At 66.1% G+C, this 19,178-nt stretch overlaps 3 protein-coding genes across 7 annotated transcripts in view; 2 read left to right on the top strand and 1 right to left on the bottom strand.

Moving 5' to 3' along the window:
• Window positions 1–708: 708 nt before the first annotated feature.
• Window positions 709–5,630, bottom strand: LOC309600439 (Fc receptor-like protein 2; the record flags this gene model as incomplete). The annotated part of the gene is made up of 11 exons (XM_082332778.1): window positions 5,516–5,630; window positions 4,665–4,685; window positions 4,329–4,577; window positions 3,878–4,138; window positions 3,502–3,786; window positions 2,340–2,609; window positions 1,933–2,241; window positions 1,744–1,833; window positions 1,147–1,168; window positions 925–1,043; window positions 709–845 (listed from the first exon to the last, which is right to left on the bottom strand). Exons 1-11 carry the CDS (start codon window positions 5,583–5,585, stop codon window positions 709–711), a joined length of 1,833 nt encoding a protein of 610 aa, XP_082188904.1. The 5' UTR covers window positions 5,586–5,630.
• Window positions 5,631–6,542: 912 nt separating this feature from the next.
• On the top strand, window positions 6,543–9,286 carry PEX19 (peroxisomal biogenesis factor 19). Of its 2 annotated transcripts, none has more exons than XM_082333126.1 (8): window positions 6,543–6,641; window positions 7,155–7,249; window positions 7,375–7,519; window positions 8,092–8,177; window positions 8,260–8,421; window positions 8,494–8,670; window positions 8,769–8,813; window positions 8,911–9,286. In XM_082333126.1, the coding sequence occupies exons 1-8, from the start codon at window positions 6,587–6,589 to the stop codon at window positions 8,971–8,973; spliced, it is 828 nt and encodes a 275-aa protein (XP_082189252.1). In that variant the 5' UTR covers window positions 6,543–6,586; the 3' UTR covers window positions 8,974–9,286. The 2 variants fall into 2 exon arrangements, with proteins under 2 accessions (XP_082189252.1, XP_082189251.1); XM_082333125.1 differs by having other exon boundaries at window positions 7,354–7,519.
• A 389-nt stretch (window positions 9,287–9,675) lies between these two features.
• The window catches only part of DCAF8 (DDB1 and CUL4 associated factor 8), a 16,477-nt gene continuing 6,974 nt past the window's right edge, over window positions 9,676–19,178 (top strand). The window contains exons 1-7 of one of the 4 annotated variants that reach the window (XM_082333133.1): window positions 9,676–9,785; window positions 10,812–10,870; window positions 15,450–15,735; window positions 16,147–16,217; window positions 16,300–16,973; window positions 17,692–17,832; window positions 18,171–18,265. In XM_082333133.1, coding sequence (XP_082189259.1) covers window positions 16,169–16,217; window positions 16,300–16,973; window positions 17,692–17,832; window positions 18,171–18,265 — 959 coding nt within the window. In that variant the 5' untranslated portion in view covers window positions 9,676–9,785; window positions 10,812–10,870; window positions 15,450–15,735; window positions 16,147–16,168. The remainder of the gene's footprint in view (window positions 9,786–10,811; window positions 10,871–15,449; window positions 15,736–16,146; window positions 16,218–16,299; window positions 16,974–17,691; window positions 17,833–18,170; window positions 18,266–19,178) is intronic. The other 3 variants (XM_082333134.1, XM_082333131.1, XM_082333132.1) reach the window with 3 other exon arrangements.

The raw sequence follows: 19,178 nt of genomic DNA, 5'->3' as shown, positions 1-19,178 counted from the left end.
ACCCTCGGGGGTCTCGGCACCTTTCTTGAGCCACAGCTGGAGCCCAGCACCCCTGAGTCTGGGGGGTCCCAGCTGAGCTGGGATCGGGAGACCCCCGGAGTGGGGGGACCTGCTGGAGGGAGGGGGGGAGAGGAAGGGGGGGCAGCGGGGTGCTGGGAGCACTGTGGAGTCTTGGCAGGACTGGGGAGCCTCGGGGAGCACTGGGAGGGGGAATGGGGGGCACTGGGAGGAAAAATGGGGAGTCCTGGGGAGCACTGAGAGGGGGAATGGGGAGCCTCGGGGAGCACTGAGGTGGGAGTACTGGGAGCACTGGGAGTGCTGAGAGGGGGAAAGGGGAGCCCTGGAGAGCACCGGGAGGGGGAATAGGGAGCCTGGGGAGCACTGGGAGGGAGAATGGGGAGCCACTGGAGGCACTGGGAGCGCTGGGAGGGGGAATGGGGAGCCAATGGGAGCACCGGGAGGGGGAGTAATGGGAGCATTGGGAGCACTGGAAGGGGGAATGGGGAGCACTGGGCGCCCTGTAGCCCTGGGGCTCCCCCACTCGGGACCCCCCCACGCGGGCTGGGCTCTGCTGGCCCGGATCGGGCCCCGGGCAGAGCGTGCGCCCCGCGGGAGCCGCGGGTTGGGTGTGCGGGGCTTTGCCCGGGGGGGGCCCCGGGGTGCAGGGGCCGCCCCAGTGCTCCCAGTGCTCCCAGTGCCCCGCGGCTGTCACGGGACGTTCTCGTAGGCGTCGCTCGGGAGCCGCAGCCGCGCGTGGGGGCCCGGCAGCACCGCGTAGGTGACGGCCGGCTCCGGCGGGGGCTCGGGGGGGCCCCGGGGGGCCCGGGGCCGGGCCGGGGAGGTGCCTGGAGGAGAAGCCGGTTCGGGGACCCGAGCTGGGGAGGTGACACGCGTGGGCGGCGCGTCCCTCCGCCCCGTACTCACCGCCGCCCCGCTCCGTGACCACGATGTCGGCGTACACCACTTCCCCGTTCCCCGGCGCCTCGCGGGGGGCGGTGGGCTCCGGCCGGCGACCCCCGGGCTCCGGGGGGGGCGTAGGGTCCCTGCGGGCACAAGGGGACGCCTGGGCGGGGGCAGACCGGGGCGGGGGGGGCTGCTTGTCCAGCCCCGGGGAAAGGGGCTTCGCTGTCGGACCCCCCCACTCACCTGCCCTGGCTCTTCCCCGCGGCTGCAAGGCAAGGGGGGGCGTGAGCGGCCCTGGGGTCCCCGGGACCCCTGAGACCCCCGGGACCCTGAGCCAAGGGCCCTGGGGCTCAGCCCTGCACGCCCAGGAGGGAGCGGGGACCCCGGGACCCCCAGGACCCTGAGCTGGTGGTACCAGGGACTCAGATGAGACAGGGGGACATGGGCTGCAAGCAGGAAGAGCCCCCTAAGGCACCCCAGGACCCCCAGGACCCCAAGCCAAGAGCCCTGGGGCTCAGCCCTGCGTGCCCAGGAAGGAGGGGAGACTCCCAAGACCCCGCAGGACCCTAACATGGCAGTACGAGAGACTCAGCCCTGCACACCCAGATGAGAGGGGGAGACATGGGCTGCAAGCAGGGAGGGCCCCCAAGACCCCCCAGGATCCCCCAAAATCCCCCAGGACCCCTGGGATCCTGAACCAAGGGCACTGGGGGCTCAGCCCCAGCCAAGACAGATGATGTGGGGTGCAGCCCCATTGTCCTCCCCCGGCCGCTGCGGGGGGCTTTCACCCCACCTGAGAACACCAACACGGCCCCCAGCCCCCCGGTGTGGGCCACCCACCCGCACGGTGCCGGCGCCGGAGGTGCCAGGCCGTGGCAGCACCAAGCAGGAACAGGAGCAGGAGGGACACGCTGAGCCCCACGGCCACGTCTGGTGACAGAGCGGGGATGAGTCCATGTCAGTGTGCACCCCAGGGGGCCGGACCCCCGCAGGGACCCCGGGGAGGGGGTGGATGAGTGTGGCCCCCACCTGTGTGCCGTCGCTGCCATCGCTGTCCCGGCTGCATCACCGAGAGGGCCAGCGCCGGGCTGAGCACCCGGAAGATGCGGTGGGTGCCAAGGCGGTTGGTGGCCAGGCACTGGTAGGTCCCGGCGTGCGCTGGCTCCACGGCCTCCAGGGACAGGACGGGCCCCGAGCCCAGCTCCTGCCCATCCCGCAGCCAGGTGAAGGTCACGGGTGCGGTGCCCGCCCGCACCGAGCAGCTCAGGTTGAGGCTTTCGCCCACCAGCACCGATGGCTCCATCCTTGCCATCGTGATGGTGGCACCGGCCACTGGCACTGCCAGGCAGAGGGACGGTGCTGCGGTCAGACCGGTGGTGGTGGCTGTCCCCCAGCTTGGGATGAGGTGATGCTGTGGGTGGGGGGCACCCACTCACCCAGGACGGTGACCCACAGTGGCGGGCTGTTGGCTGCAGTGCCGCCATTCGTGGCCGTGCAGTGGTAGCGGCCGCCGTCCTGGTGCTGCACGGCACGGAGCTCGTAGCGGGGTCCTGTGGCCAGCGGCGTGGCCAAGCCTTGCCGATGCCAGGAGAAGGAGAGAGGCCCCGTCCCCGCAGCCACCAAGCAGCTCAGCACCAGGCGGTCACCCTCCGCCACCTGTCCCCTGGGGGGCTGTGCCACCAGGGACACCCCCGATACCGGGACCCCTGCGGGGAGGAGACGGGAAGGGACAGGGGACCCAGGCAGGGGTGGGGGGATCTGGGGAGGGATGGAGGGGGCCCCAGGGAGGGATGTGGAGATGTGGGGAGGGATGGAGGGACCCAGAGAGGGATGGAAGGAGCTGAGGAGGGATGTGGGGACCCAGGAAGGGGTAGGGGGACCTGGAGAGCATGGAGGGACAACAGGGAGGGATGGGGGGACCCCAGGGAGAGATGTGGGGACCCAGGCAGGGATGGGGGGACTCAGAGAGGGATGGAAGGACCCTGGGGGGGATGCAGGGACCTGGGGAGGGATGGGAAGACCCCAGGGAGGGACAGAAGGACCTAGTGAGGGATGTGTGGACCTGGGGAGGGATGGGGGGACCCAGGAAGGGATGGGGGGACCCTAGGAGCAATGCAGGGATCTGGAAAGGGATGCAGGGACCCCAGGGAGGGACAGAAGGACCTAGTGAGGGATGTGTGGACCTGGGGAGGGATGGGGGGACCCAGGAAGGGATGGGGGGACCCTAGGAGCAATGCAGGGATCTGGAAAGGGATGCAGGGACCCCAGGGAGGGACAGAAGGACCTAGTGAGGGATGTGTGGACCCAGGGAGGGATGGAGGGACCTGGGAAGGGATGGGGGAACCCAGGGAGGGATGAGGGGATGCAGGGAGAGATGGAGGGATGTGGGAAGGGATGGGGGGACCCGGGGAGGGATGGGGGAATCCCAGGGAAGGATGGAGGGACCCAGGGAGGGATGAGGGGATGCAGGGAGAGATGGAGGGATGTGGGAAGGGATGGGGGGACCCGGGGAGGGATGGGGGAATCCCAGGGAAGGATGGAGGGACCCAGGGAGGGCTCCAGGGCCCCGGTACATCCCCATCCCTCCTGCACACTCACTGCGCACCGTGACAGTGACCGCGGCACTGTGTTTCCGCACGCTGCCCATCTCCGTCTGCACCTCGCAGGAGTAGTTCCCCGAGTGCTGCAGCCCCACGGCCAGCAGCTGGAGCTGGGGGGAGCCCTGGGGCCCCCCCACCACTGCCTCATCCCGGTAGAAGAGGTACTGGAGGCGGGTGAAGGGCCGCAGGGGGCTGAGGCGGCTGAGGCAGCTCAGGGCCAGGGGGGCTCCCTCGGGGGGCTCGGCCAGGCCCTCCAGGCGCAGCACTGGCACTGAGAAGAGCTCTGGGAAGGAGCCGGGGGGACAGTGACAGCGAGCCCGCTGGGGAGGGGGGGCTGCGTCCCACCGGGTGGGTGCTGGGGAGCAGGCGCTCACCTTGCACCGTCACCGTCACCAGTGTCGATCCCTTCCAGCTCAAGTAGTAGACCAGGTTGGCCTCGCAGCGGTAGCGCCCGCTGTGGTGCAGCTGCAGGGGGGGCAGGAGCAGCTCAGCCCCCTGGGAGGGCCCCCCCAGCACCTCCTGCTCGTGGAAGAACTGCACCTTGGTGATCTTCACGTTCTTCCAGCTCCGGCAGCGCAGCGACACCACGTCCCCCTCCAGCAGTGCCCGCGCTGGCACCTGCAGCACCAGCCAGTCTGCAAGAGAGGGCCACAGCAGCCAGCACATGGGGATGCTGCCGGTGGGCTCCCATTGCATGGGGATGCACCCAGTGATGCACAGGGATGCACTGGTGTGCATGGGGATGGGGTCCCGGTTGCACGAGGGGCAAGAGACTGTGAAACGGAGCCCACCCAGAGCCCTTGGGGCACCCATCCTGCCCCTCACCATTTGAGAAGCTGAGGGTGACGGCGGGGCTGAGCTCGGCACCAGGGATGCGGCACTGGTAGCTGCTGCTCCCAGGGCGGTCTTTGGAGATGCGGATGTGGTCAGATTCTGACCGCCACTGGTACTGCTCATTGATGTACCAGTCGGTGGGGCCGGGCACGCCGGAGCCCCAGCAGGTCAGCGTCACCTTCTCGTTGAGGAACACCGGCATCCAGGGGGGGTCCAGCATGACCTGGCTGGGCTGGGCACCTGCGGGGTGACAGGGGATGCCAGCCTGCCGGGGCCACCGTGAGTGTCTGGGGACAGCAGTGTTGGGGACCGGCAGCAAGGACTTACCAGTGAGGCCGAGGGCTTGGGCTGGAAGGGAGAAGGGGAGAGGGGGTGGGTGGGGGCTGCTGCCGCAGGGACACCAGCACCTGGGGGATGGGGTGCAGGGGCTGTCCCCAAGATGCCACCGCAGGGACACTGGCACCCATAGGAAAGGGCATGGGGACGGTCCCCAGGACAGCTGGGAAAGCCCAGGGGACGCGGCTGTGTCAGAGCCGCCCACGAGGCACATCTGTGTTGCACGGCCACCCCGGGCTGGTGCAGGGTACGGGGACGCCACAGCAACCCTGGGCTGGTGCAGGGTGCGGGCATGCTTCCACCAGCCCCATGGTACCCGCCCCCGTGGCCCCATCCCCATGGCCCTGTCCCCATGGTCCCATTCCCATGGCACCTCTCTCCTTGTCCCCGTCCCCACAGCTGCCCCAGCCGCATGGTGCCAGTCCCCACATCCCTGTCCCCATGTCTCCATCCCCATGGCCCCATCGTTGCCATGTCTCCAACCCCACAGCCCTGTCCCCATGTCCCCATTCCCACAGCCACCCCAGCCACATGGTACCAGTCCCCACGTCTCCATCCCTGTGACGCCTGTCCCTCCAGACCTGTCCCCACAGCCCCATCCCTGTGGCCACCCCAGCCCATGGCCCTGGGCATGCCGGGGGTACAACCCCGTGGGCTGGCTCTGCTGGCGTTTGGGACCTCGGGAGACCCCGCAGCCACGCTGCGCTCCTTCCCCACAGGCTGGCTGGTCCCACCGGGCTCTGTCTCAACCCGCTGCTCCCCAAAGCAAGGAGGAGTCTGGGCACCCATCCCCATGGCATCAGGCCCCCTGCCAGCCCCGTGGCCTGTGCCTGGGCACTCACCCCAGAGGAGCAGCGCCGCACTCCTGGCCATCTTGGCATGCTGCTGCATGCTGGTGGGGCCACCTGACATTTGCGTAGCTGCTATTTGGGGAAAGGGGAAGGAAGCGACTTCCGCATCCCCGGGGCTTTGCCCCAGCCCCAGGGTACATGTGCCTGGTGGCACGTGGCGGGGATGCGTCGGACACCTGCGAGGGACGGGCTTGGGTCTGGAGGAGCCGCCAGCCCCTTCGCCCAGGAGGGTCCCTCCGGGCACCAGGACCCTCTAAGGACACGGGGCATGAGCAGCCCTGTGGGTGTCCTGCACTCGTGAGGGGCTGAGAACCTGAGGGCTGGAACCCCGAGACCTGGGACCCCAAGAGCTGGGACCCTGAGGGACTGGGACCCCAAGAGCTGGGATCCCAAGAGCTGGGACCCTGAGGGACTGGGACCCTGAGAGCTGGGATTCTGAGGGACTGGGACCCCAAGAGCTAGGACCCTGAGAGCTGGGACCCTGAGGGGCTGAAACCCCAGGGACTGGGATCCCCAAGGGGCTGGGACCCCGAGGGTTGGGACCCCAAGTGGCTGGGACCCTGAGAGCTGGCACCCTGAGGGACTGGGACCCCAAGAGCTGGGACCCTGAGAGCTGGGACCCTGAGGGGCTGAAACCCCAGGGACTGGGATCCCCCAGGGGCTGGGACCCCGAGGGTTGGGACCCCAAGTGGCTGGGACCCTGAGAGCTGGCACCCTCAAGAGGCTGGGTCCCCGAAGGGTGGGTCCCCGAGAACTGGGACCCAGGGACTGGGACGCCGAGAGGTGAGACCCCGAGCGCTGGGTCCCCCAAGGGGCTGAGACCCCAGGGACCGGGACCCCGCGGGCTGTCACGGCTCCCCGCTGCGTGGGCGGGGGCGTCCCGGCTCCCCGGCTCGGGGGGTCCCGCCCCGCCCCGCGCACTGCGGCGCCGCCTGGCGGCCGCTCGGCGGAACCGCGCTGCGAGGGGCGGCCCGCGAGGGGCGGGGCGGGGCGGGGGGCGTGGTCACGGAGGGGCGGGGCTCGGCGGCCCCGCCCCCCGGCGGAGGCGGAGGGGGCGCGAAGATGGCGGCGGAGCCGGGCCCGGGCCCCGACCCGGAGCTGGAGGAGCTGCTCGACAGTGAGCGGGGCCGGCGGGGGGAACGGGGGTTGCGGGGGCCGGGGGGGGCTGGGGGTGCGGGGGGGCCGGGGGAGGCTGGGGGCCTTTGGGGTGCGGGGGATCTGGGGGTCATTGGGGTGCAAGGGGGCGGGGGATCATTGGGGTGCGGGGGGTCTGGGGGTCATTGGGGTGCGGTGGGGCTGGGGGGGTCATTGGGGTGCAAGGGGGCGGGGGGTCATCGGGGTGCGGGGAGGCTGGGGGTCACTGGGGTGTGGTGGGGCTGGGGGGGTCATTGGAGTGCGGTGGGGCTGGGGGTCATTGGGGTGCAGTGGGGTTGGTGGTTGCTGGGGTGCAGCTGCTGGGGCACAGCGGGACGGGGGGTGTCGGGGCCAGGCAGGCGTTGGGGTCCGTGGGGTGCAGCGAGGCGGGGGGAGCTGGCGCGTGCCCCGGGACGGGGGTCATCGTGGGGTGCAGGGAGCTGCTTCGGGGACAGGGGGTGCCCAGGGGCCCCCCTCAGCCCGGCCCCTTCCCCAGGTGCCCTGGACGACTTCGAGAAGGCCAGGCCCGCCGCCCCGCCGCCGCCGCCGCCCCCCCCCGAGGCCCAGCCCTCGCCCAGCGCCGCCGCCAAGGTGCGACGCTGCCAGGATGCGGCCGCCGCCCTCGCCCCGGCCCTCGGGGTGGGGAGACACCGTCCCTGCGGCGGGGGGGGGCCTGACCGTGCCCCTCTCCCCAGGCCTCCCTCTTCGCCTCGCAGGAGAAGTTCTTCCAGGAGCTGTTTGAGGGGGAGCTGGCCTCGCAGGCGGCGGCCGAGTTCGAGCAGGCCATGCAGGAGCTGGCCCGGGAGGAGCCGCACTTGGTGGAGCAGTTCCAGAAGCTGTCGGAGGCGGCAGGCAGAGTGGGTGAGTGGGGCCACAGCCCCTTGGCACCGCTGCCCGTGGGTTTAAAGAACGCGGCAAAGGCAGCTGCCCTCCCTGGCGGCTAGATCAGTTGTGCCAGAGATGGTGTGTTGCAGCCCGGTGAGCCCTTGCCTTGCCGGGAGTGCGCCGGCGTCCGGATCGGCCCTGGCAGCCTCAGGTCTCACCGACAGCCAGGACACCGAGGTCGTGGCAGAGCAAGTGGCGTGTGCCAGCCCAGGGTGGGACAGGGCTTTGGAGGCAGCGAGGGGTTCCCCACCATGCTGGGCGGTCTTGGTTTGGCTCAGGGCTGGTTGGCACCTCTCTGGTGTTGCGGTGCCGGGCATCCTCCTGCACGCCAGGAGCTCCCCCAGCCTTCCTGCCGCCAGCTGGCCCCGCGGTCGAGCATAGTGGAGGAAGGTTTGGGGTCTTTTGGGGGCAGTCCCAGTCCTGCAGGCCCCTGGGACCCCCATTTAGGAGCGGGGTCCCCAAAACAAGACCCTGACCCTTGCCGAGTGGGGTGCCCTGGTCTGCCTGGCGTCTCCCCGTCCCCGACTGGTGTCTCCCGGTCCCTGCAGGCAGCGATGCGGCGTCGCAGCAGGAGTTCACCTCCTGCCTAAAGGAGACGCTGAGCGGCCTGGCCAAGAACGCCACCGACCTGCAGGTATGGCTGCCCCCCTGCCAGGCAGGCGGGGTCCCCCGGGGGTGCCCCCCATCCTGGGGAGGGGCTGACGGTGTCCTTGCAGAGCTCCTCGGCCTCGGAGGAGGAGCTGGCGAAGGCGCTGGAGGGGCTGGGGCTGGAGGAGGGCGATGGCGAGGGCAGTGTCCTGCCCGTCATGCGGAGCATCATGCAGAGCCTGCTCTCCAAGGACGTGCTCTACCCCTCGCTCAAGGAGATCACTGAGAAGGTGGGGAGTCCGCCGGCGCCGGGACGGGGAGGCGCAGCCGTCCCAGCCTGACCCCCCGCTGTCCCCCCGCAGTACCCCGAGTGGCTGCGGCGGCACGGCGAGGCGCTGCCAGCTGAGCAGTACGAGCGGTACCGGGCGCAGCACGGCGTGATGGGCCGCATCTGCCAGCAGCTGGAGGGCGAGCGGCCGGGCGAGGGCGAGGAGGAGCGGCGGGCGCGCTTCGAGACCCTCCTCGACCTCATGCAGCAGGTGAGTGGCGGGGGGACAGACCCCCCCGGGACCCCGGTGCCACCCTGACCCTCCTGCGCCCCCAGTGCCACCCTGACCCCCCTGTGTTTCCCCCCCAGCTGCAGGACCTGGGGCACCCGCCCAAGGAGCTGGCCGGGGAGTCGGTGAGTGTCCCCGGGGACCCCCTGCGGGGACGGGGGTCCTGCCCGGACCCCCCTGGATGCCTGGTTCTCCTGGCTCACCCTCCCCTCCACCTCGCAGCCCCCCGGCTTCAACCTGGACCTGCCGGCGGCGGCGGGCGGCGAGCAGTGCCGCCTCATGTAGCGCCGGCGGTGGGACGGGGGCGTCCGCGGCCCCCCGGTGCTGCGTGCTAAGGATGGCCCCCACCTCGTTACCGACTGATTAAGACCCCAACGAGGATGAGGACGAGGACGAGGAGGAGGAGGCCGAGCGGAGCCGAAGCCACGGCCGCCGAGGAGCAAGGCTGGACGCGGCAGCCCCGGCTCTGCCGTCCCGCACCGTGGGGGTGCCGGGGGCGGCTGTGGGGGCCGGGGGTCCAGCGCGGGGTGGGGGCGCGGGGACCCCGGCCCTGGGGACGCGTGCGTGTGTCCCCTGATGTCCCCAATAAATCTGTTGGCAACTACACCAGCTCCCGCCTGGGGAAACTGAGGCGGGGGTGGCCGGCAGCGGCCTGCCGAGATGTGGGGGGCGTGGGGTGACCCTGCAGTGACGGGGGGGGACCCCGACTAACACGGCAGGGGAGGGGGCGTGTGAGACCCTGCAATACCATGGGGGGCACATGGGGCGACCCTGCAATACCATGGGGGGCACAAGGTGACCCTACAATAACACGGGGAAGGGGGCACGGGGGGGACCCTGCAATAACATTGGGGGGCACAGGGCGACCCTGCAGTAACACGGGGGTCGGGGTCGCCGCTGCCATGGCGACGGCGAGGTCGGGGCGGCGCTGTCGCGCAGCGGCCGTTGCCGTAAAGCACCGCCGACGGCGCCGTAAAGCGTCCCGCGGAGGCGGCGCACTAAGATGGCGGCGGCTGGGCCCGGAGCCGGTGGCGGAGGAGCAGCCGGCGGCCGCGGGGCCCGCGCCTGAGCGACGGCCGGGAGCTGCCGGGAGTCGGGTCGGTGCGGGGCCTCCTCTCCCTCCCCCTCCCCGCCCTGACCGACGGTTCTAGCCCCGGCTCCGGCGGCCCTCCCCTCCCCCACCCGCCGGGCGGCGGGGCCGGGGCCGGGGCCGGGGGCGGGGCCGGGGCCGGGGCCGGGGCCGGGCCGGGCCGGGCCGACTCCTCCGGGGGGGCCCCAACCCAGGGGGTCCCGCCGCCCCCGCGGTGTACCAGGCCTTTGGGGGCGGCTGGGGGGGCCTTGATACCCCTGTGGGGTCATCGGGAGCTGGGGGGGTCCCTGCTGCCCCGAGGGCTCCCTGTGCCTTCGGGGGGGGTCCCTGCTGCCCCCAGGGGCTCCCTGTGCCTTTGTGGGGGGGTCCCTGCTGCCCCCAGGGGCTCCCTGTGCCTTTGTGGGGGGGTCCCTGCTGCCCCCAGGGGCTCCCTGTGCCTTTGAAGGGGGTCTCTGCTGCCCCCGGGGGGTCGTTGTGCCTTTGGGGGGGGTTCCTGTTGCCCCTGTGGGGATGCTGTGCTTTGGAGTGGTGTTGGGGTGGGCTCTCTTGGCCTCAGGGCTGGTCCGTGTTGCTCCTGGCGTGTCACCGTCCCTTTCAGGGAGTACTGGGAGGTCCCTTCTGCACCCAGGGCTGGTCCCTGTTGCCTCCATGGTGTCGTTGTCTCTTTGGGGGGACACTTAGGGGACCCGTGCCATCCCCAGGTGTTGCCCTGCCTCGGGGGGGTGCTGAGGGTCTCCTCCCACCCCCAGGGCTCCTCCCCTGTTGCTCCCGTGGTGTCACGGTGCCTTGTGGGGGGCACTGGGGGTCCTTCCCAGCCCTAGAGCTGGTGCTGCTGCCTCGGTCACAGCAGGGAGCTCGGCTGAGGGTCCCTCCTGCCCCCGAGCTCCAAACCTCGTTGTCCTTGGGCCTTCCTCACTCCCTCCCTGCCAGGACAGTCCCCGTTGCCCCTGGGGGGTCCCCAGGGAGCAGGGGTCCCCAGGACAGGCACGGCCGGACCCTGTACTGCCGGGCTTTAACCTGTCGTTTCCGTCAGCTGCCAGCGAACCTCCAGCCCCGGCGCTCGCTGCCCGCGGCACTGCCGCCGCCGTGCAGGTGAGTGGGCCGCCCCGTGTCCGGCAGCACTTGCCTCGGGTCTGTCTGTCCTGTGTGTGGCAGAGGTGGACGTTTGGGCTGCGTCTGCCGCGGTCTCCTTTGCAATGCTGGATTATTCATGTTGGTGGCGTGGTCCTGGGCTCCTCCAGCTGCTCGCCCCTTTGCTCTGGTGGGATTTCTCCTTCCAGCCAGGTTTTCCTTGGCCTTGGGACCACCGCTTCCCCCTGGGGAGCCGAGAGCCTCCCTTCTCCCAGGTGCCGGACGGGAAAGGGGCAGCGCTGCGTGCTGAGGCAGCCAGTGCTCATTAGCTGCAGTTAATTAGGCCCTGCCTGCACTGGGAGTGGGTTCATGTCGTCCCCCGAGGTGCTGAGGGAGCCAGGGCTGTGCCATGGAATAGCTGGGAAAAGCAGTGGGGAGGTGGGTGCTGTGTCCCCCGAAGAGACACTGCCGTGCCCAGGGTGCTCCAAGATGGGGATTCTGGACCTCCGTGTAATTGCAAACGGGAAGCTGCTTAATTAGCGTTGTCACTAGGACCTGCCAGGCTCCCAGGTAGGTTTGTAATTAACTAAGGCTCTCCCAAGTGCGGCCCACTGGCAGGTTTCTGCCCGCGTCTTGGCAAACTGGAGGCGCCCGGCTGGCCTCTCTCCTGCGAGGGGCATTCGGGGTGGAAACCTGCTCATTGTGGGAGGTTCAGTTGGGGGTTTAAACCCCCCAACAGCATCTCGGGGGGAAGGAAGGCTCCTCTGTAGCAAACAAATGAGGTTGCCTCCGTCCAGGTCCGATGAGAAAACTTTCCTTAAATAGAAGAGGCTCAACTGAGCCCAGCGTGACACGTGCGCCGGAGGGACCCGGCATAAACACAGGCACGAGGCTGCGCCGCGGTGTCCTGTGGGTGTCTCGGCATGCTGGGGTGTTGGAGACCGAGGTGAGGGGCTCTCGGTGTGTCGAAAATGCCCCGCGCTCGCTTCTGGCCCCGTTGCTCCTCTGCTTTATGTAGCACGAATGCGGACTGAGTGCCCATGGAGCCTGGCTATTCGGGTGTTTATATAGCTATGTAAATATTTTAATGACAGATCGTTCAGGGACGAAGCAGCTGAGAGCACTGGGTTTCCAGCCGTAAAGCGTCTGGGTTGGCGATGCCGCGGAGCGTGGCCAAGTCCTTCGGGCATTGCGGAGTGGAAACCGAGTGCCGGTGCGGATGGATGGCGGATCTCGGGTGGCAGCAAGGGGCTGGAGCTGCTTGCCGCACAGAGCGTGGCCTGTGTCCTGCTGGCTTGTGGCATTACAAGTTGGGGTAGCAGCTCGGGATGGAAAGGACCGTCTCCTGGGCATGACTGTTGGAGTTGCTGACCAGTATCGTGCCGGTTTGGGGGCTTGGAGCCTGGCAGGCAGTGGGTCGGCACAGAGGTGTGAGCCCCGGTGCGCTGCGCCAGCAGGATGCTGAGCCCTAGGCGCTTGCTCGGTGGGTCAAGGCCGTTCCTGCCACAGGGGGAGGAGGCAGTGGCGCTGTGGCAGCACCCGCAGCTTGATCCCGGCGGCCGCAGAGGCTGCCGGGAGGCTGTGGCATGCGGAGGGATATTTTTAGGGTCCTCGCAAGGGTGCCGGAGAGTCAGGCTTCGAGCATGTGAAGCTGGGAGCACTGATCCTGTCCAGATGTTGACTCCAGGGAACTGCAAAACCCACGTGTCGGCTCCCAGGGTCGCTCTGCGCAGTGCCCTGGAACCGGGCTGGATTCGCTGGCTCCGGCTGCGTGCCCCCAGGCATTGTCGACTTGGCAAGGGAGACCCGGCCTGGCGCTGGCAGCTCGGTGACGGGCTCAAATCTCTTGCTGAGGGCTCAGGGCTCTTGGCGGGGCTGACCGTGTCCCAGCTCCCTCCGGTCCACGCTGAGCAGTGTCTCATTGCTTCCGTCAGTGCTCCCCACTTTGGGGAGGTGGAAGCGATACCTTCGGCGCCGTCTGCGTTTCCAGCCACCAGTAACTTGAGCGCGGGGTTCCCCCATGTCCACCTGCTGCTGGTTTATCCCTGCCTGAGCTCTCGAGTGCCGACGTCGTGCCGTGCCGCGGGGCTGCTGGTCGACGCACGCTTTAATCTCCCTGCCACGTGAACGGCTTCGGCGCCTGCGAGCGGAGCTGGTGGGTGGCTGGGGAGGCTGATGCAGAGCTGTCAGAGCCAAGCACCCAGCTTGGCTATCCATCGGTACCGGGCAGCTGGCACGGGCTGGCATTGTGCTCCCGGGCACAGAAGATGGCTAGGGAGCCCAGTGTCCCCCACGGTGTCACTGGTGCTGCCAGAGGCCACGTCTGTCCCTGCTGTCTGCTTTACCAAGGCAGCTGAGGGCTTTTTTTTCCCCTCAGTTCTCTTAATTTCCTAGCAAGTTTGTGGTCCTCCGGTGTGGGTGAATGAGACGTGAAGTCAGGCTAATTATTTGGTAATGGATTCCTCTCCTCTGAAAGCACGTTTCTTGTTCCTCACCTTTGTGAAAAGGCTGCCGTGAAGCGGTGTTGATGACAGATCTGAATAGGTAATTTGGCAGAGGAAAATAACTACCAAGGAGCAAAGCCTGAACCTGGTTCCTTTTGTATGTGCAAAGACCCTCCCAGTCCCTTGGATTAATAATGCTGCCGAATGCAAAATAACCAGCGGAGGGAAAGTTGACCTGTTGATGGACTTTCTGATTTCCTGACTCAGGCGGCAGGGACTTAAGCCATAGCTGAGCACTGCGGTGTTTTGAGCCTGTTCCTTAGTCATCTGGCGTTACAGGCACTGTACGAGGGACAGAGTTGCCTTGCCACTTAGAGCAGTAAATTAAAAACAGTCCTGCCCCAGCTCCTGCCTGGTCCTGCCCGTGTGCCCACGGCCCCCAGGGACAGACCTGGCCAGGCACGGGGCACCGCGAACTCGCCGGCTGAGCGAGCAGGAGTCGCCCCCGCCGCGGTGGTGAGTAATCCCCTCGCAGGGCTGAGCCTTGGCGTTTTGTGGGAGGTGAACACCCGCTCTCCTCCCTGCCGTGCCGCCGGCATGAAGCCTTCACGTGCTGAGAGCCGCCGGTGCTGGAGGGACGGGCTCAGCACTGCATCTGGCTGCCGGCGCAGAGCAGAGATTCGTCGGGTTTGGGCAGGGGAAAGGAGGGCTGAGGCTCTGGGGCAGCTCTCGTCCCTGACTTTGCGCTTCAGCCCTTTCCTCCCCCTCTCCACAGTATTAGTGGTTTTAAAGTGATTTTATACAGGCTGCCACCACCAGCTGGGGAAGAGTTAAAACTGAAGCTGCAGAAAACACCTTCTTTTTCTTCTGCACTACTACTCTTGTTACTGAGCAAGCAACTGCAGTCGGCTGAAGCTTGCTGGTGTTTTCAGTTGCATAAACTTGGTTTCCTTATAAACGCTGCTATGCCGTAAGAGCTTTTATCATGCTTCAGCCAGAGCCAGCCCGGCTGCCCAGGCCTTCCCCGGGTACCCCGGTGGTGCTGTTGGGCGGTGGTGGTGGCCCCTGCTCTATCGCCCTGCAGCTGTACCTGTGGGTCGGCAGCTTCAGCGAGCCCCGCTTGCCTCCTAAATCACCTGTTTCTTAGAGAGGAGCCATGCTCGGGCTTGGACTGGCAGTGACAGACCCAGCCTGGGCAGAGCCTTTTGCCTTCTTTGGCTCTCTGGGGTTCTGCTGGTGTTAATTCCCAGTCTAATAAGGATTAGTTTCTGGAGTCTTTGCTGTAATCGGAGTTAATGATGTTCTGGCTTCGGCTTTTCCTTGCGTGTAAACGGGGAACTTTTAGCAGACTCCCTGACACTGCTTAAGAGCAAGCAGCTAAACCAAGTATGAAAAAGTCTGACTAAAAATAGAAGGAAAGTAAAGAACGAGCAAAGCATAAATAATTTTTTTTTTTTCCCCTCCACCTTGGCAAAACCTCTGCTGCTCGTGGCTCCACCATGTTTTCCTCCCGTGTCTCGGTGTAACCCGGCAAGGTGGCTCTGCCGGCAGGTGCTCTCGCCAAAAGCCACCTGCGTCCACTGGCAAGCGATGGGCACCGTGATCCTGGGGGGGGTCCACAGCCCCCGGGCATGGAGGTGGCGCCGCTTCGCAGCCACAGCCCCGTGGGAGCTGCCGCTGCAGCGGAGGGGGAGCCGGGGCTGCTTTGGATGCTGTCCTCGGATGCAGCGGGGCCGTCACTTCTCCTGTAGCCTGTGCCTCCCCTCCCCGTGGCAGCCAGCTCTCCAAAGCGAGGGCTGGGAAATGCCCAGGAGCTGAAAACATGCTCGCCTTCGGTTTTCCATGTGCTCACGAGGAATTTGTGAACCTCTCCTGGAGCAACTGGAAATGCTGGGGAGATTCTGGCCTCGTCACCTGGCTCTGCTCTTGCCTGCTCCCTGGGAGAAGGGAGGTGCTGAAGGCCAAAGCTTGCTCTTGGGGGAGGCTGGGTGGGCTGGCCAGGTGTCCGGGGCTGCTGTACTGTCCGTGGTGTGGTGGGAAACGGCCCCTCGGCAAGGCCGGGAGGATTTTGTGCATGGAAAGGCATTTAAAAATCTGTTGCTGGGGTTAAAAAAAACCTCTTGAGCAGCTTTTAACTGGCTGCCTACGGTCTGCAGGTGCCAAGAAGTTTCTCGATACTGTGACTCGCTGCCTTCCCAGCCACCTTGCCTCATCTGCCCCACTCCTGCCTCCCTGCCTGCCCCGAGCCAGGGGTGCGCGTTGTGCAGCTGCCTTGCTGCAGCAATTGCTGCCAAGCTGGAGTCAACACCTCTTCCTTCCCCTGAGTGTGGCTGGGGATTGCCAGTCGGGAAGCGCCCCTCTTATTGCGAGAGGTGAAGCGGGGTCCGGGCGCAGGCAGCAGAAGCCAGGAGCCATCCTGCAGGCAGGAGGAGAGGCAGTGCGGCAGGTCGCAGATATGCTTCCCTGCTAAGTTGACGGCTTCTGAGCAACTTAGAAACTGGAAAGGAGTTTCGGGGATGGCAGCGAGCAGCCCTGTTACCCAACCATGGGTGCCTCGGTGGAGGCCGAGGGACGTCACCATTTGCTGTGCCCTTGGCAGTAGCCGATGAGCTTTTGTTGTCATGCACACTCGCGTGCATTGAGTGTAGTTGCCCAGCCTGTAGCCACGTGCGTGCTGCTTCCTCCGCTGATTGCATTTTCCCTTAGAAAGCGGTGCTCTCCAGACCAGCCCGCGATGCCGTGGGTGCGCATGCGGCTCCGCCGACACGGGGACAGGGCAGCACATCCCTGGCTTGGCAGACTGGCCATGGCAGGGATGCTCCAGCTTCTGCTCTCTCCCTCTCTCACATGCAGGGTGAGCGCTCTGGAAAACGTGATGTCGGATAAAGGGAGCAGCATGGAGGGGAAGACGGACATAGTGAATGGTAAGGGTGCTGGCAGGGACCAGTCTCCCCGTGCCTGGGGTTTCCTGCTGGGGAGGCTCATGGCCTTGTCTGCACCACGCAGGCAGCTTGTCCAGCAGCCCGGAGGAGATGTCAGCTGAGGAGGGCCGAGAAACCTCCTCCGGCATTGAGGTGGAGGCCTCCGACCTCAGCCTGAGCCTCACGGGAGACGACGTGGGGCCTAACCGCACCAGCACAGAGAGCCGGGACACAGACACGGAGAGCTCGGGGGAAGAGAAGGACTCTGACAGCATGGATGACACGGGCCACTACTCTATAAACGAGGAGAACCGTGCCCTTGACCGGTCGCACTCGGAGGAGGAAGAGGAGGAGGATGAAGAGGAGGAGCAGCGGTCCCACCGCCGTGCCCAACGCAAGCGTGCCAACCACGACCAAGACTCCTCTGACGATGAGCAGGCCCTGGAGGACTGGGTGTCCTCGGAGACCACGGCGCTGCCCCAGCCCCGCTGGCAGGCGGTCCATGCCCTCCGGGAAAGGGAGCTGGGCTCCAGCGCCCGCTTTGTCTATGAGGCCTGCGGGGCCCGGGTCTTCGTGCAAAGGTTCCGCCTCCAGCACGGCCTGGAGGGCCACACGGGCTGCGTCAACACCCTGCACTTTAACCAGCGCGGCACATGGCTGGCCAGCGGCAGCGACGACCTCAAAGTGGTGGTGTGGGACTGGGTCAGGAGGCAGCCGGTGCTGGAGTTCGAGAGCGGCCACAAGAGCAACGTCTTCCAGGTGAGGAGCATATGGGGAGGGTCCTCGGAGGGCTGGGGGTGATGGAAGATCCCCCACGGTGGGTAGATGCCTGCTCTAGAAGCATATAATTTCAGCTGGACGGTGCTGTGCAGGGCAGGAGAAACGTGTCATTAAAGCTAAGGGCTGCAGGAGGAGTCCAGCCGCTGTGCGGTGGTAACTAACCGTCAAAACCCACTGGTGTGCCCTAAAATCCGCCGTCTCGTGGAGCGCTGGCTGGGGACGGCGGGGTGAGATGGCCTTGTGTCCTGCAGCACTTACCCCTGCTGCTCCTCTGGCCCCGGTGAGCAGCGGGTTTGGGAGCAGCCGTGGGCATGAGCCATGTTCAGAGGAGGCCGTGCGGTGGCGGGCAGCCTGGCGTGTGGGCAGTGCAGTGGCTCTGCCACCGCCAGAGGGGCCTGGAGGGCCGGGCTTTGCCACTGCCACAGCACAGCCTGTGCTTGGAGGGATGCTGGCACCACCAGCATCTCCGCCAGGCTCCCGGCTCTCCGTCCTTGCCAGAAAGGGCCGGGACGATTGCTCAGAGAGCTCGGCCTGTCGAGCCGAAGCTTCGTAGTCACTGCCTGCAGATCTGAGCATCCAGGGCTTGTTGGGGTCTGGGAGGGGTGCTGCCCTCGATTTCTCTCCTATTTCACCCCGTTTCCATCCAGGAGCCCCTGCCCTGGTGTTGAAAGCTACCCTTCCACTTACTTTCTTCCAGGCCAAGTTCCTCCCCAACAGCGGCGACTCCACTCTGGCTATGTGTGCCCGGGACGGCCAGGTCCGGGTGGCCGAGCTCTCCGCCACCCAGTGCTGCAAAAACACCAAGCGCGTGGCACAGCACAAAGGAGCTTCGCACAAGGTGAGCCCAGACCAGCCCACGGAGGGGACGGGCAGCAGCTGGGGACCCCCGAAACACCTGGGGACCGTCCTGGCTCGATGGCTGCCAGAAATAGTGAAGGCAGAGCTGCTGCTGTGGAGGGACCGGTTCTTAAATGGTTCTTTGTAATCGCTGTCACCTCTGAGGGTGACGGGGAGGGTCTCTGTGCCCTGCAAAGTGATACGAACACTCAGCTGTTGGGTATAGAGGGCTTGGTGCTGTGTCGGCTCCTGTTAATAGCCGACAGTTTACTGGGAGAAAGGGATCTTGCCACTTTGTTGGGTAAATAGGGAACCAATGCCCGAGTATTTATCTTCCAGCTGGCCCTAGAACCGGATTCTCCATGCACTTTCCTATCAGCAGGTGAAGATGCTGTAGTCTTCACCATTGATCTGAGACAAGACCGGCCCGCCTCGTGAGTATTTCTCTACCCGTTCCCACTGCCTGGACTGGGGAAGCTCCAGAGGGAGATCCGGGGTCCCGGGGGGCTGCCCTGCGTGCAGGTGGTGCTCAGCTGCATAGAGCTGAGGGTCCCGCCTGTGCCACTGCATTTTCATGGCAGTGTGTGCCTGTTTAATGGGCATAAAGTGGGAAAACGGATATTTTTTGGCTTTCAAGCAGTGTTGTCTTCCCTGAGGTGCAGGGTCAGACCAGAGAGCTTTTCGATGGCGGGTCTGGGGCTGGCCGTCTCGTGCGAGGATACGGATATGAGCCTTGCTAATTAGACAGGTGTATTTGAACCCTTGTCCTCCCTGGGATGGGGCCCTGTTCAGATAGGAAACAGAAATAATACCGGTGTGGCGGGTCCCTGCCACGGTGGCTGCCAAAGGCTGCCTGTCCAGCGCCCATTTACCCATCCCGGGGGCAGCACTGGGGGTCCTGTGCTCCTTCTGCGCAGTGAAGTGGCTGATTAATCACAGCACCGAAATCTCTCCGCGCTGGCAGCAGCTCGGAGTTCGCGGTTTGCATGACTCGCTCGTCGCATGAGCGCTATTGCAGTTAATTGAAAAACAATAATTAGCGAGCAGCCGGGTGGTGCGTGCTGGATCTTAACCCGCATCGCCGAGAGATCTGTCGTTTCTGACAAGCTTCCAAAATAAATCCGTGGCGGGTGTTCAAACAGATGCCTGGTTTTGGTATCATGGTACTTTTCCAATATAGCGGCGTATTATTTTGAAGATGATCCTGCTTAAAACCGAGGGCTTCGGCGCTCGTCTCCTGGTGCTTTGGTTTTATTTGTATGTGCGAGTGCTTTTGGATACAGCCTTAAACCCATCTGTTTCATAACCAGGACAAAAACTGCTGGGGCGTTTCAAAACAGCCACGTT

The sequence above is a fragment of the Platalea leucorodia genome (assembly GCF_965183815.1).
Source record: "Platalea leucorodia genome assembly, chromosome: 24".
Lineage (NCBI taxonomy): Eukaryota > Metazoa > Chordata > Aves > Pelecaniformes > Threskiornithidae > Platalea > Platalea leucorodia.
The sequence above is the reverse complement of the archived record's forward strand: the minus strand, read 5'-3'. Positions and strand labels throughout refer to the sequence as shown.

Coding starts and splice junctions, on each gene's coding strand:
- PEX19 (XM_082333125.1), top strand. CDS start 6,587: ATGGCGGCGGAGCCGGGCCCGGGCCCCGACCCGGAGCTGGAGGAGCTG. Junction 8,422..8,493: donor TCAAGGAGATCACTGAGAAG/GTGGGGAGTCCG, acceptor GTCCCCCCGCAG/TACCCCGAGTGGCTGCGGCG. Junction 8,814..8,910: donor AGGAGCTGGCCGGGGAGTCG/GTGAGTGTCCCC, acceptor TCCACCTCGCAG/CCCCCCGGCTTCAACCTGGA.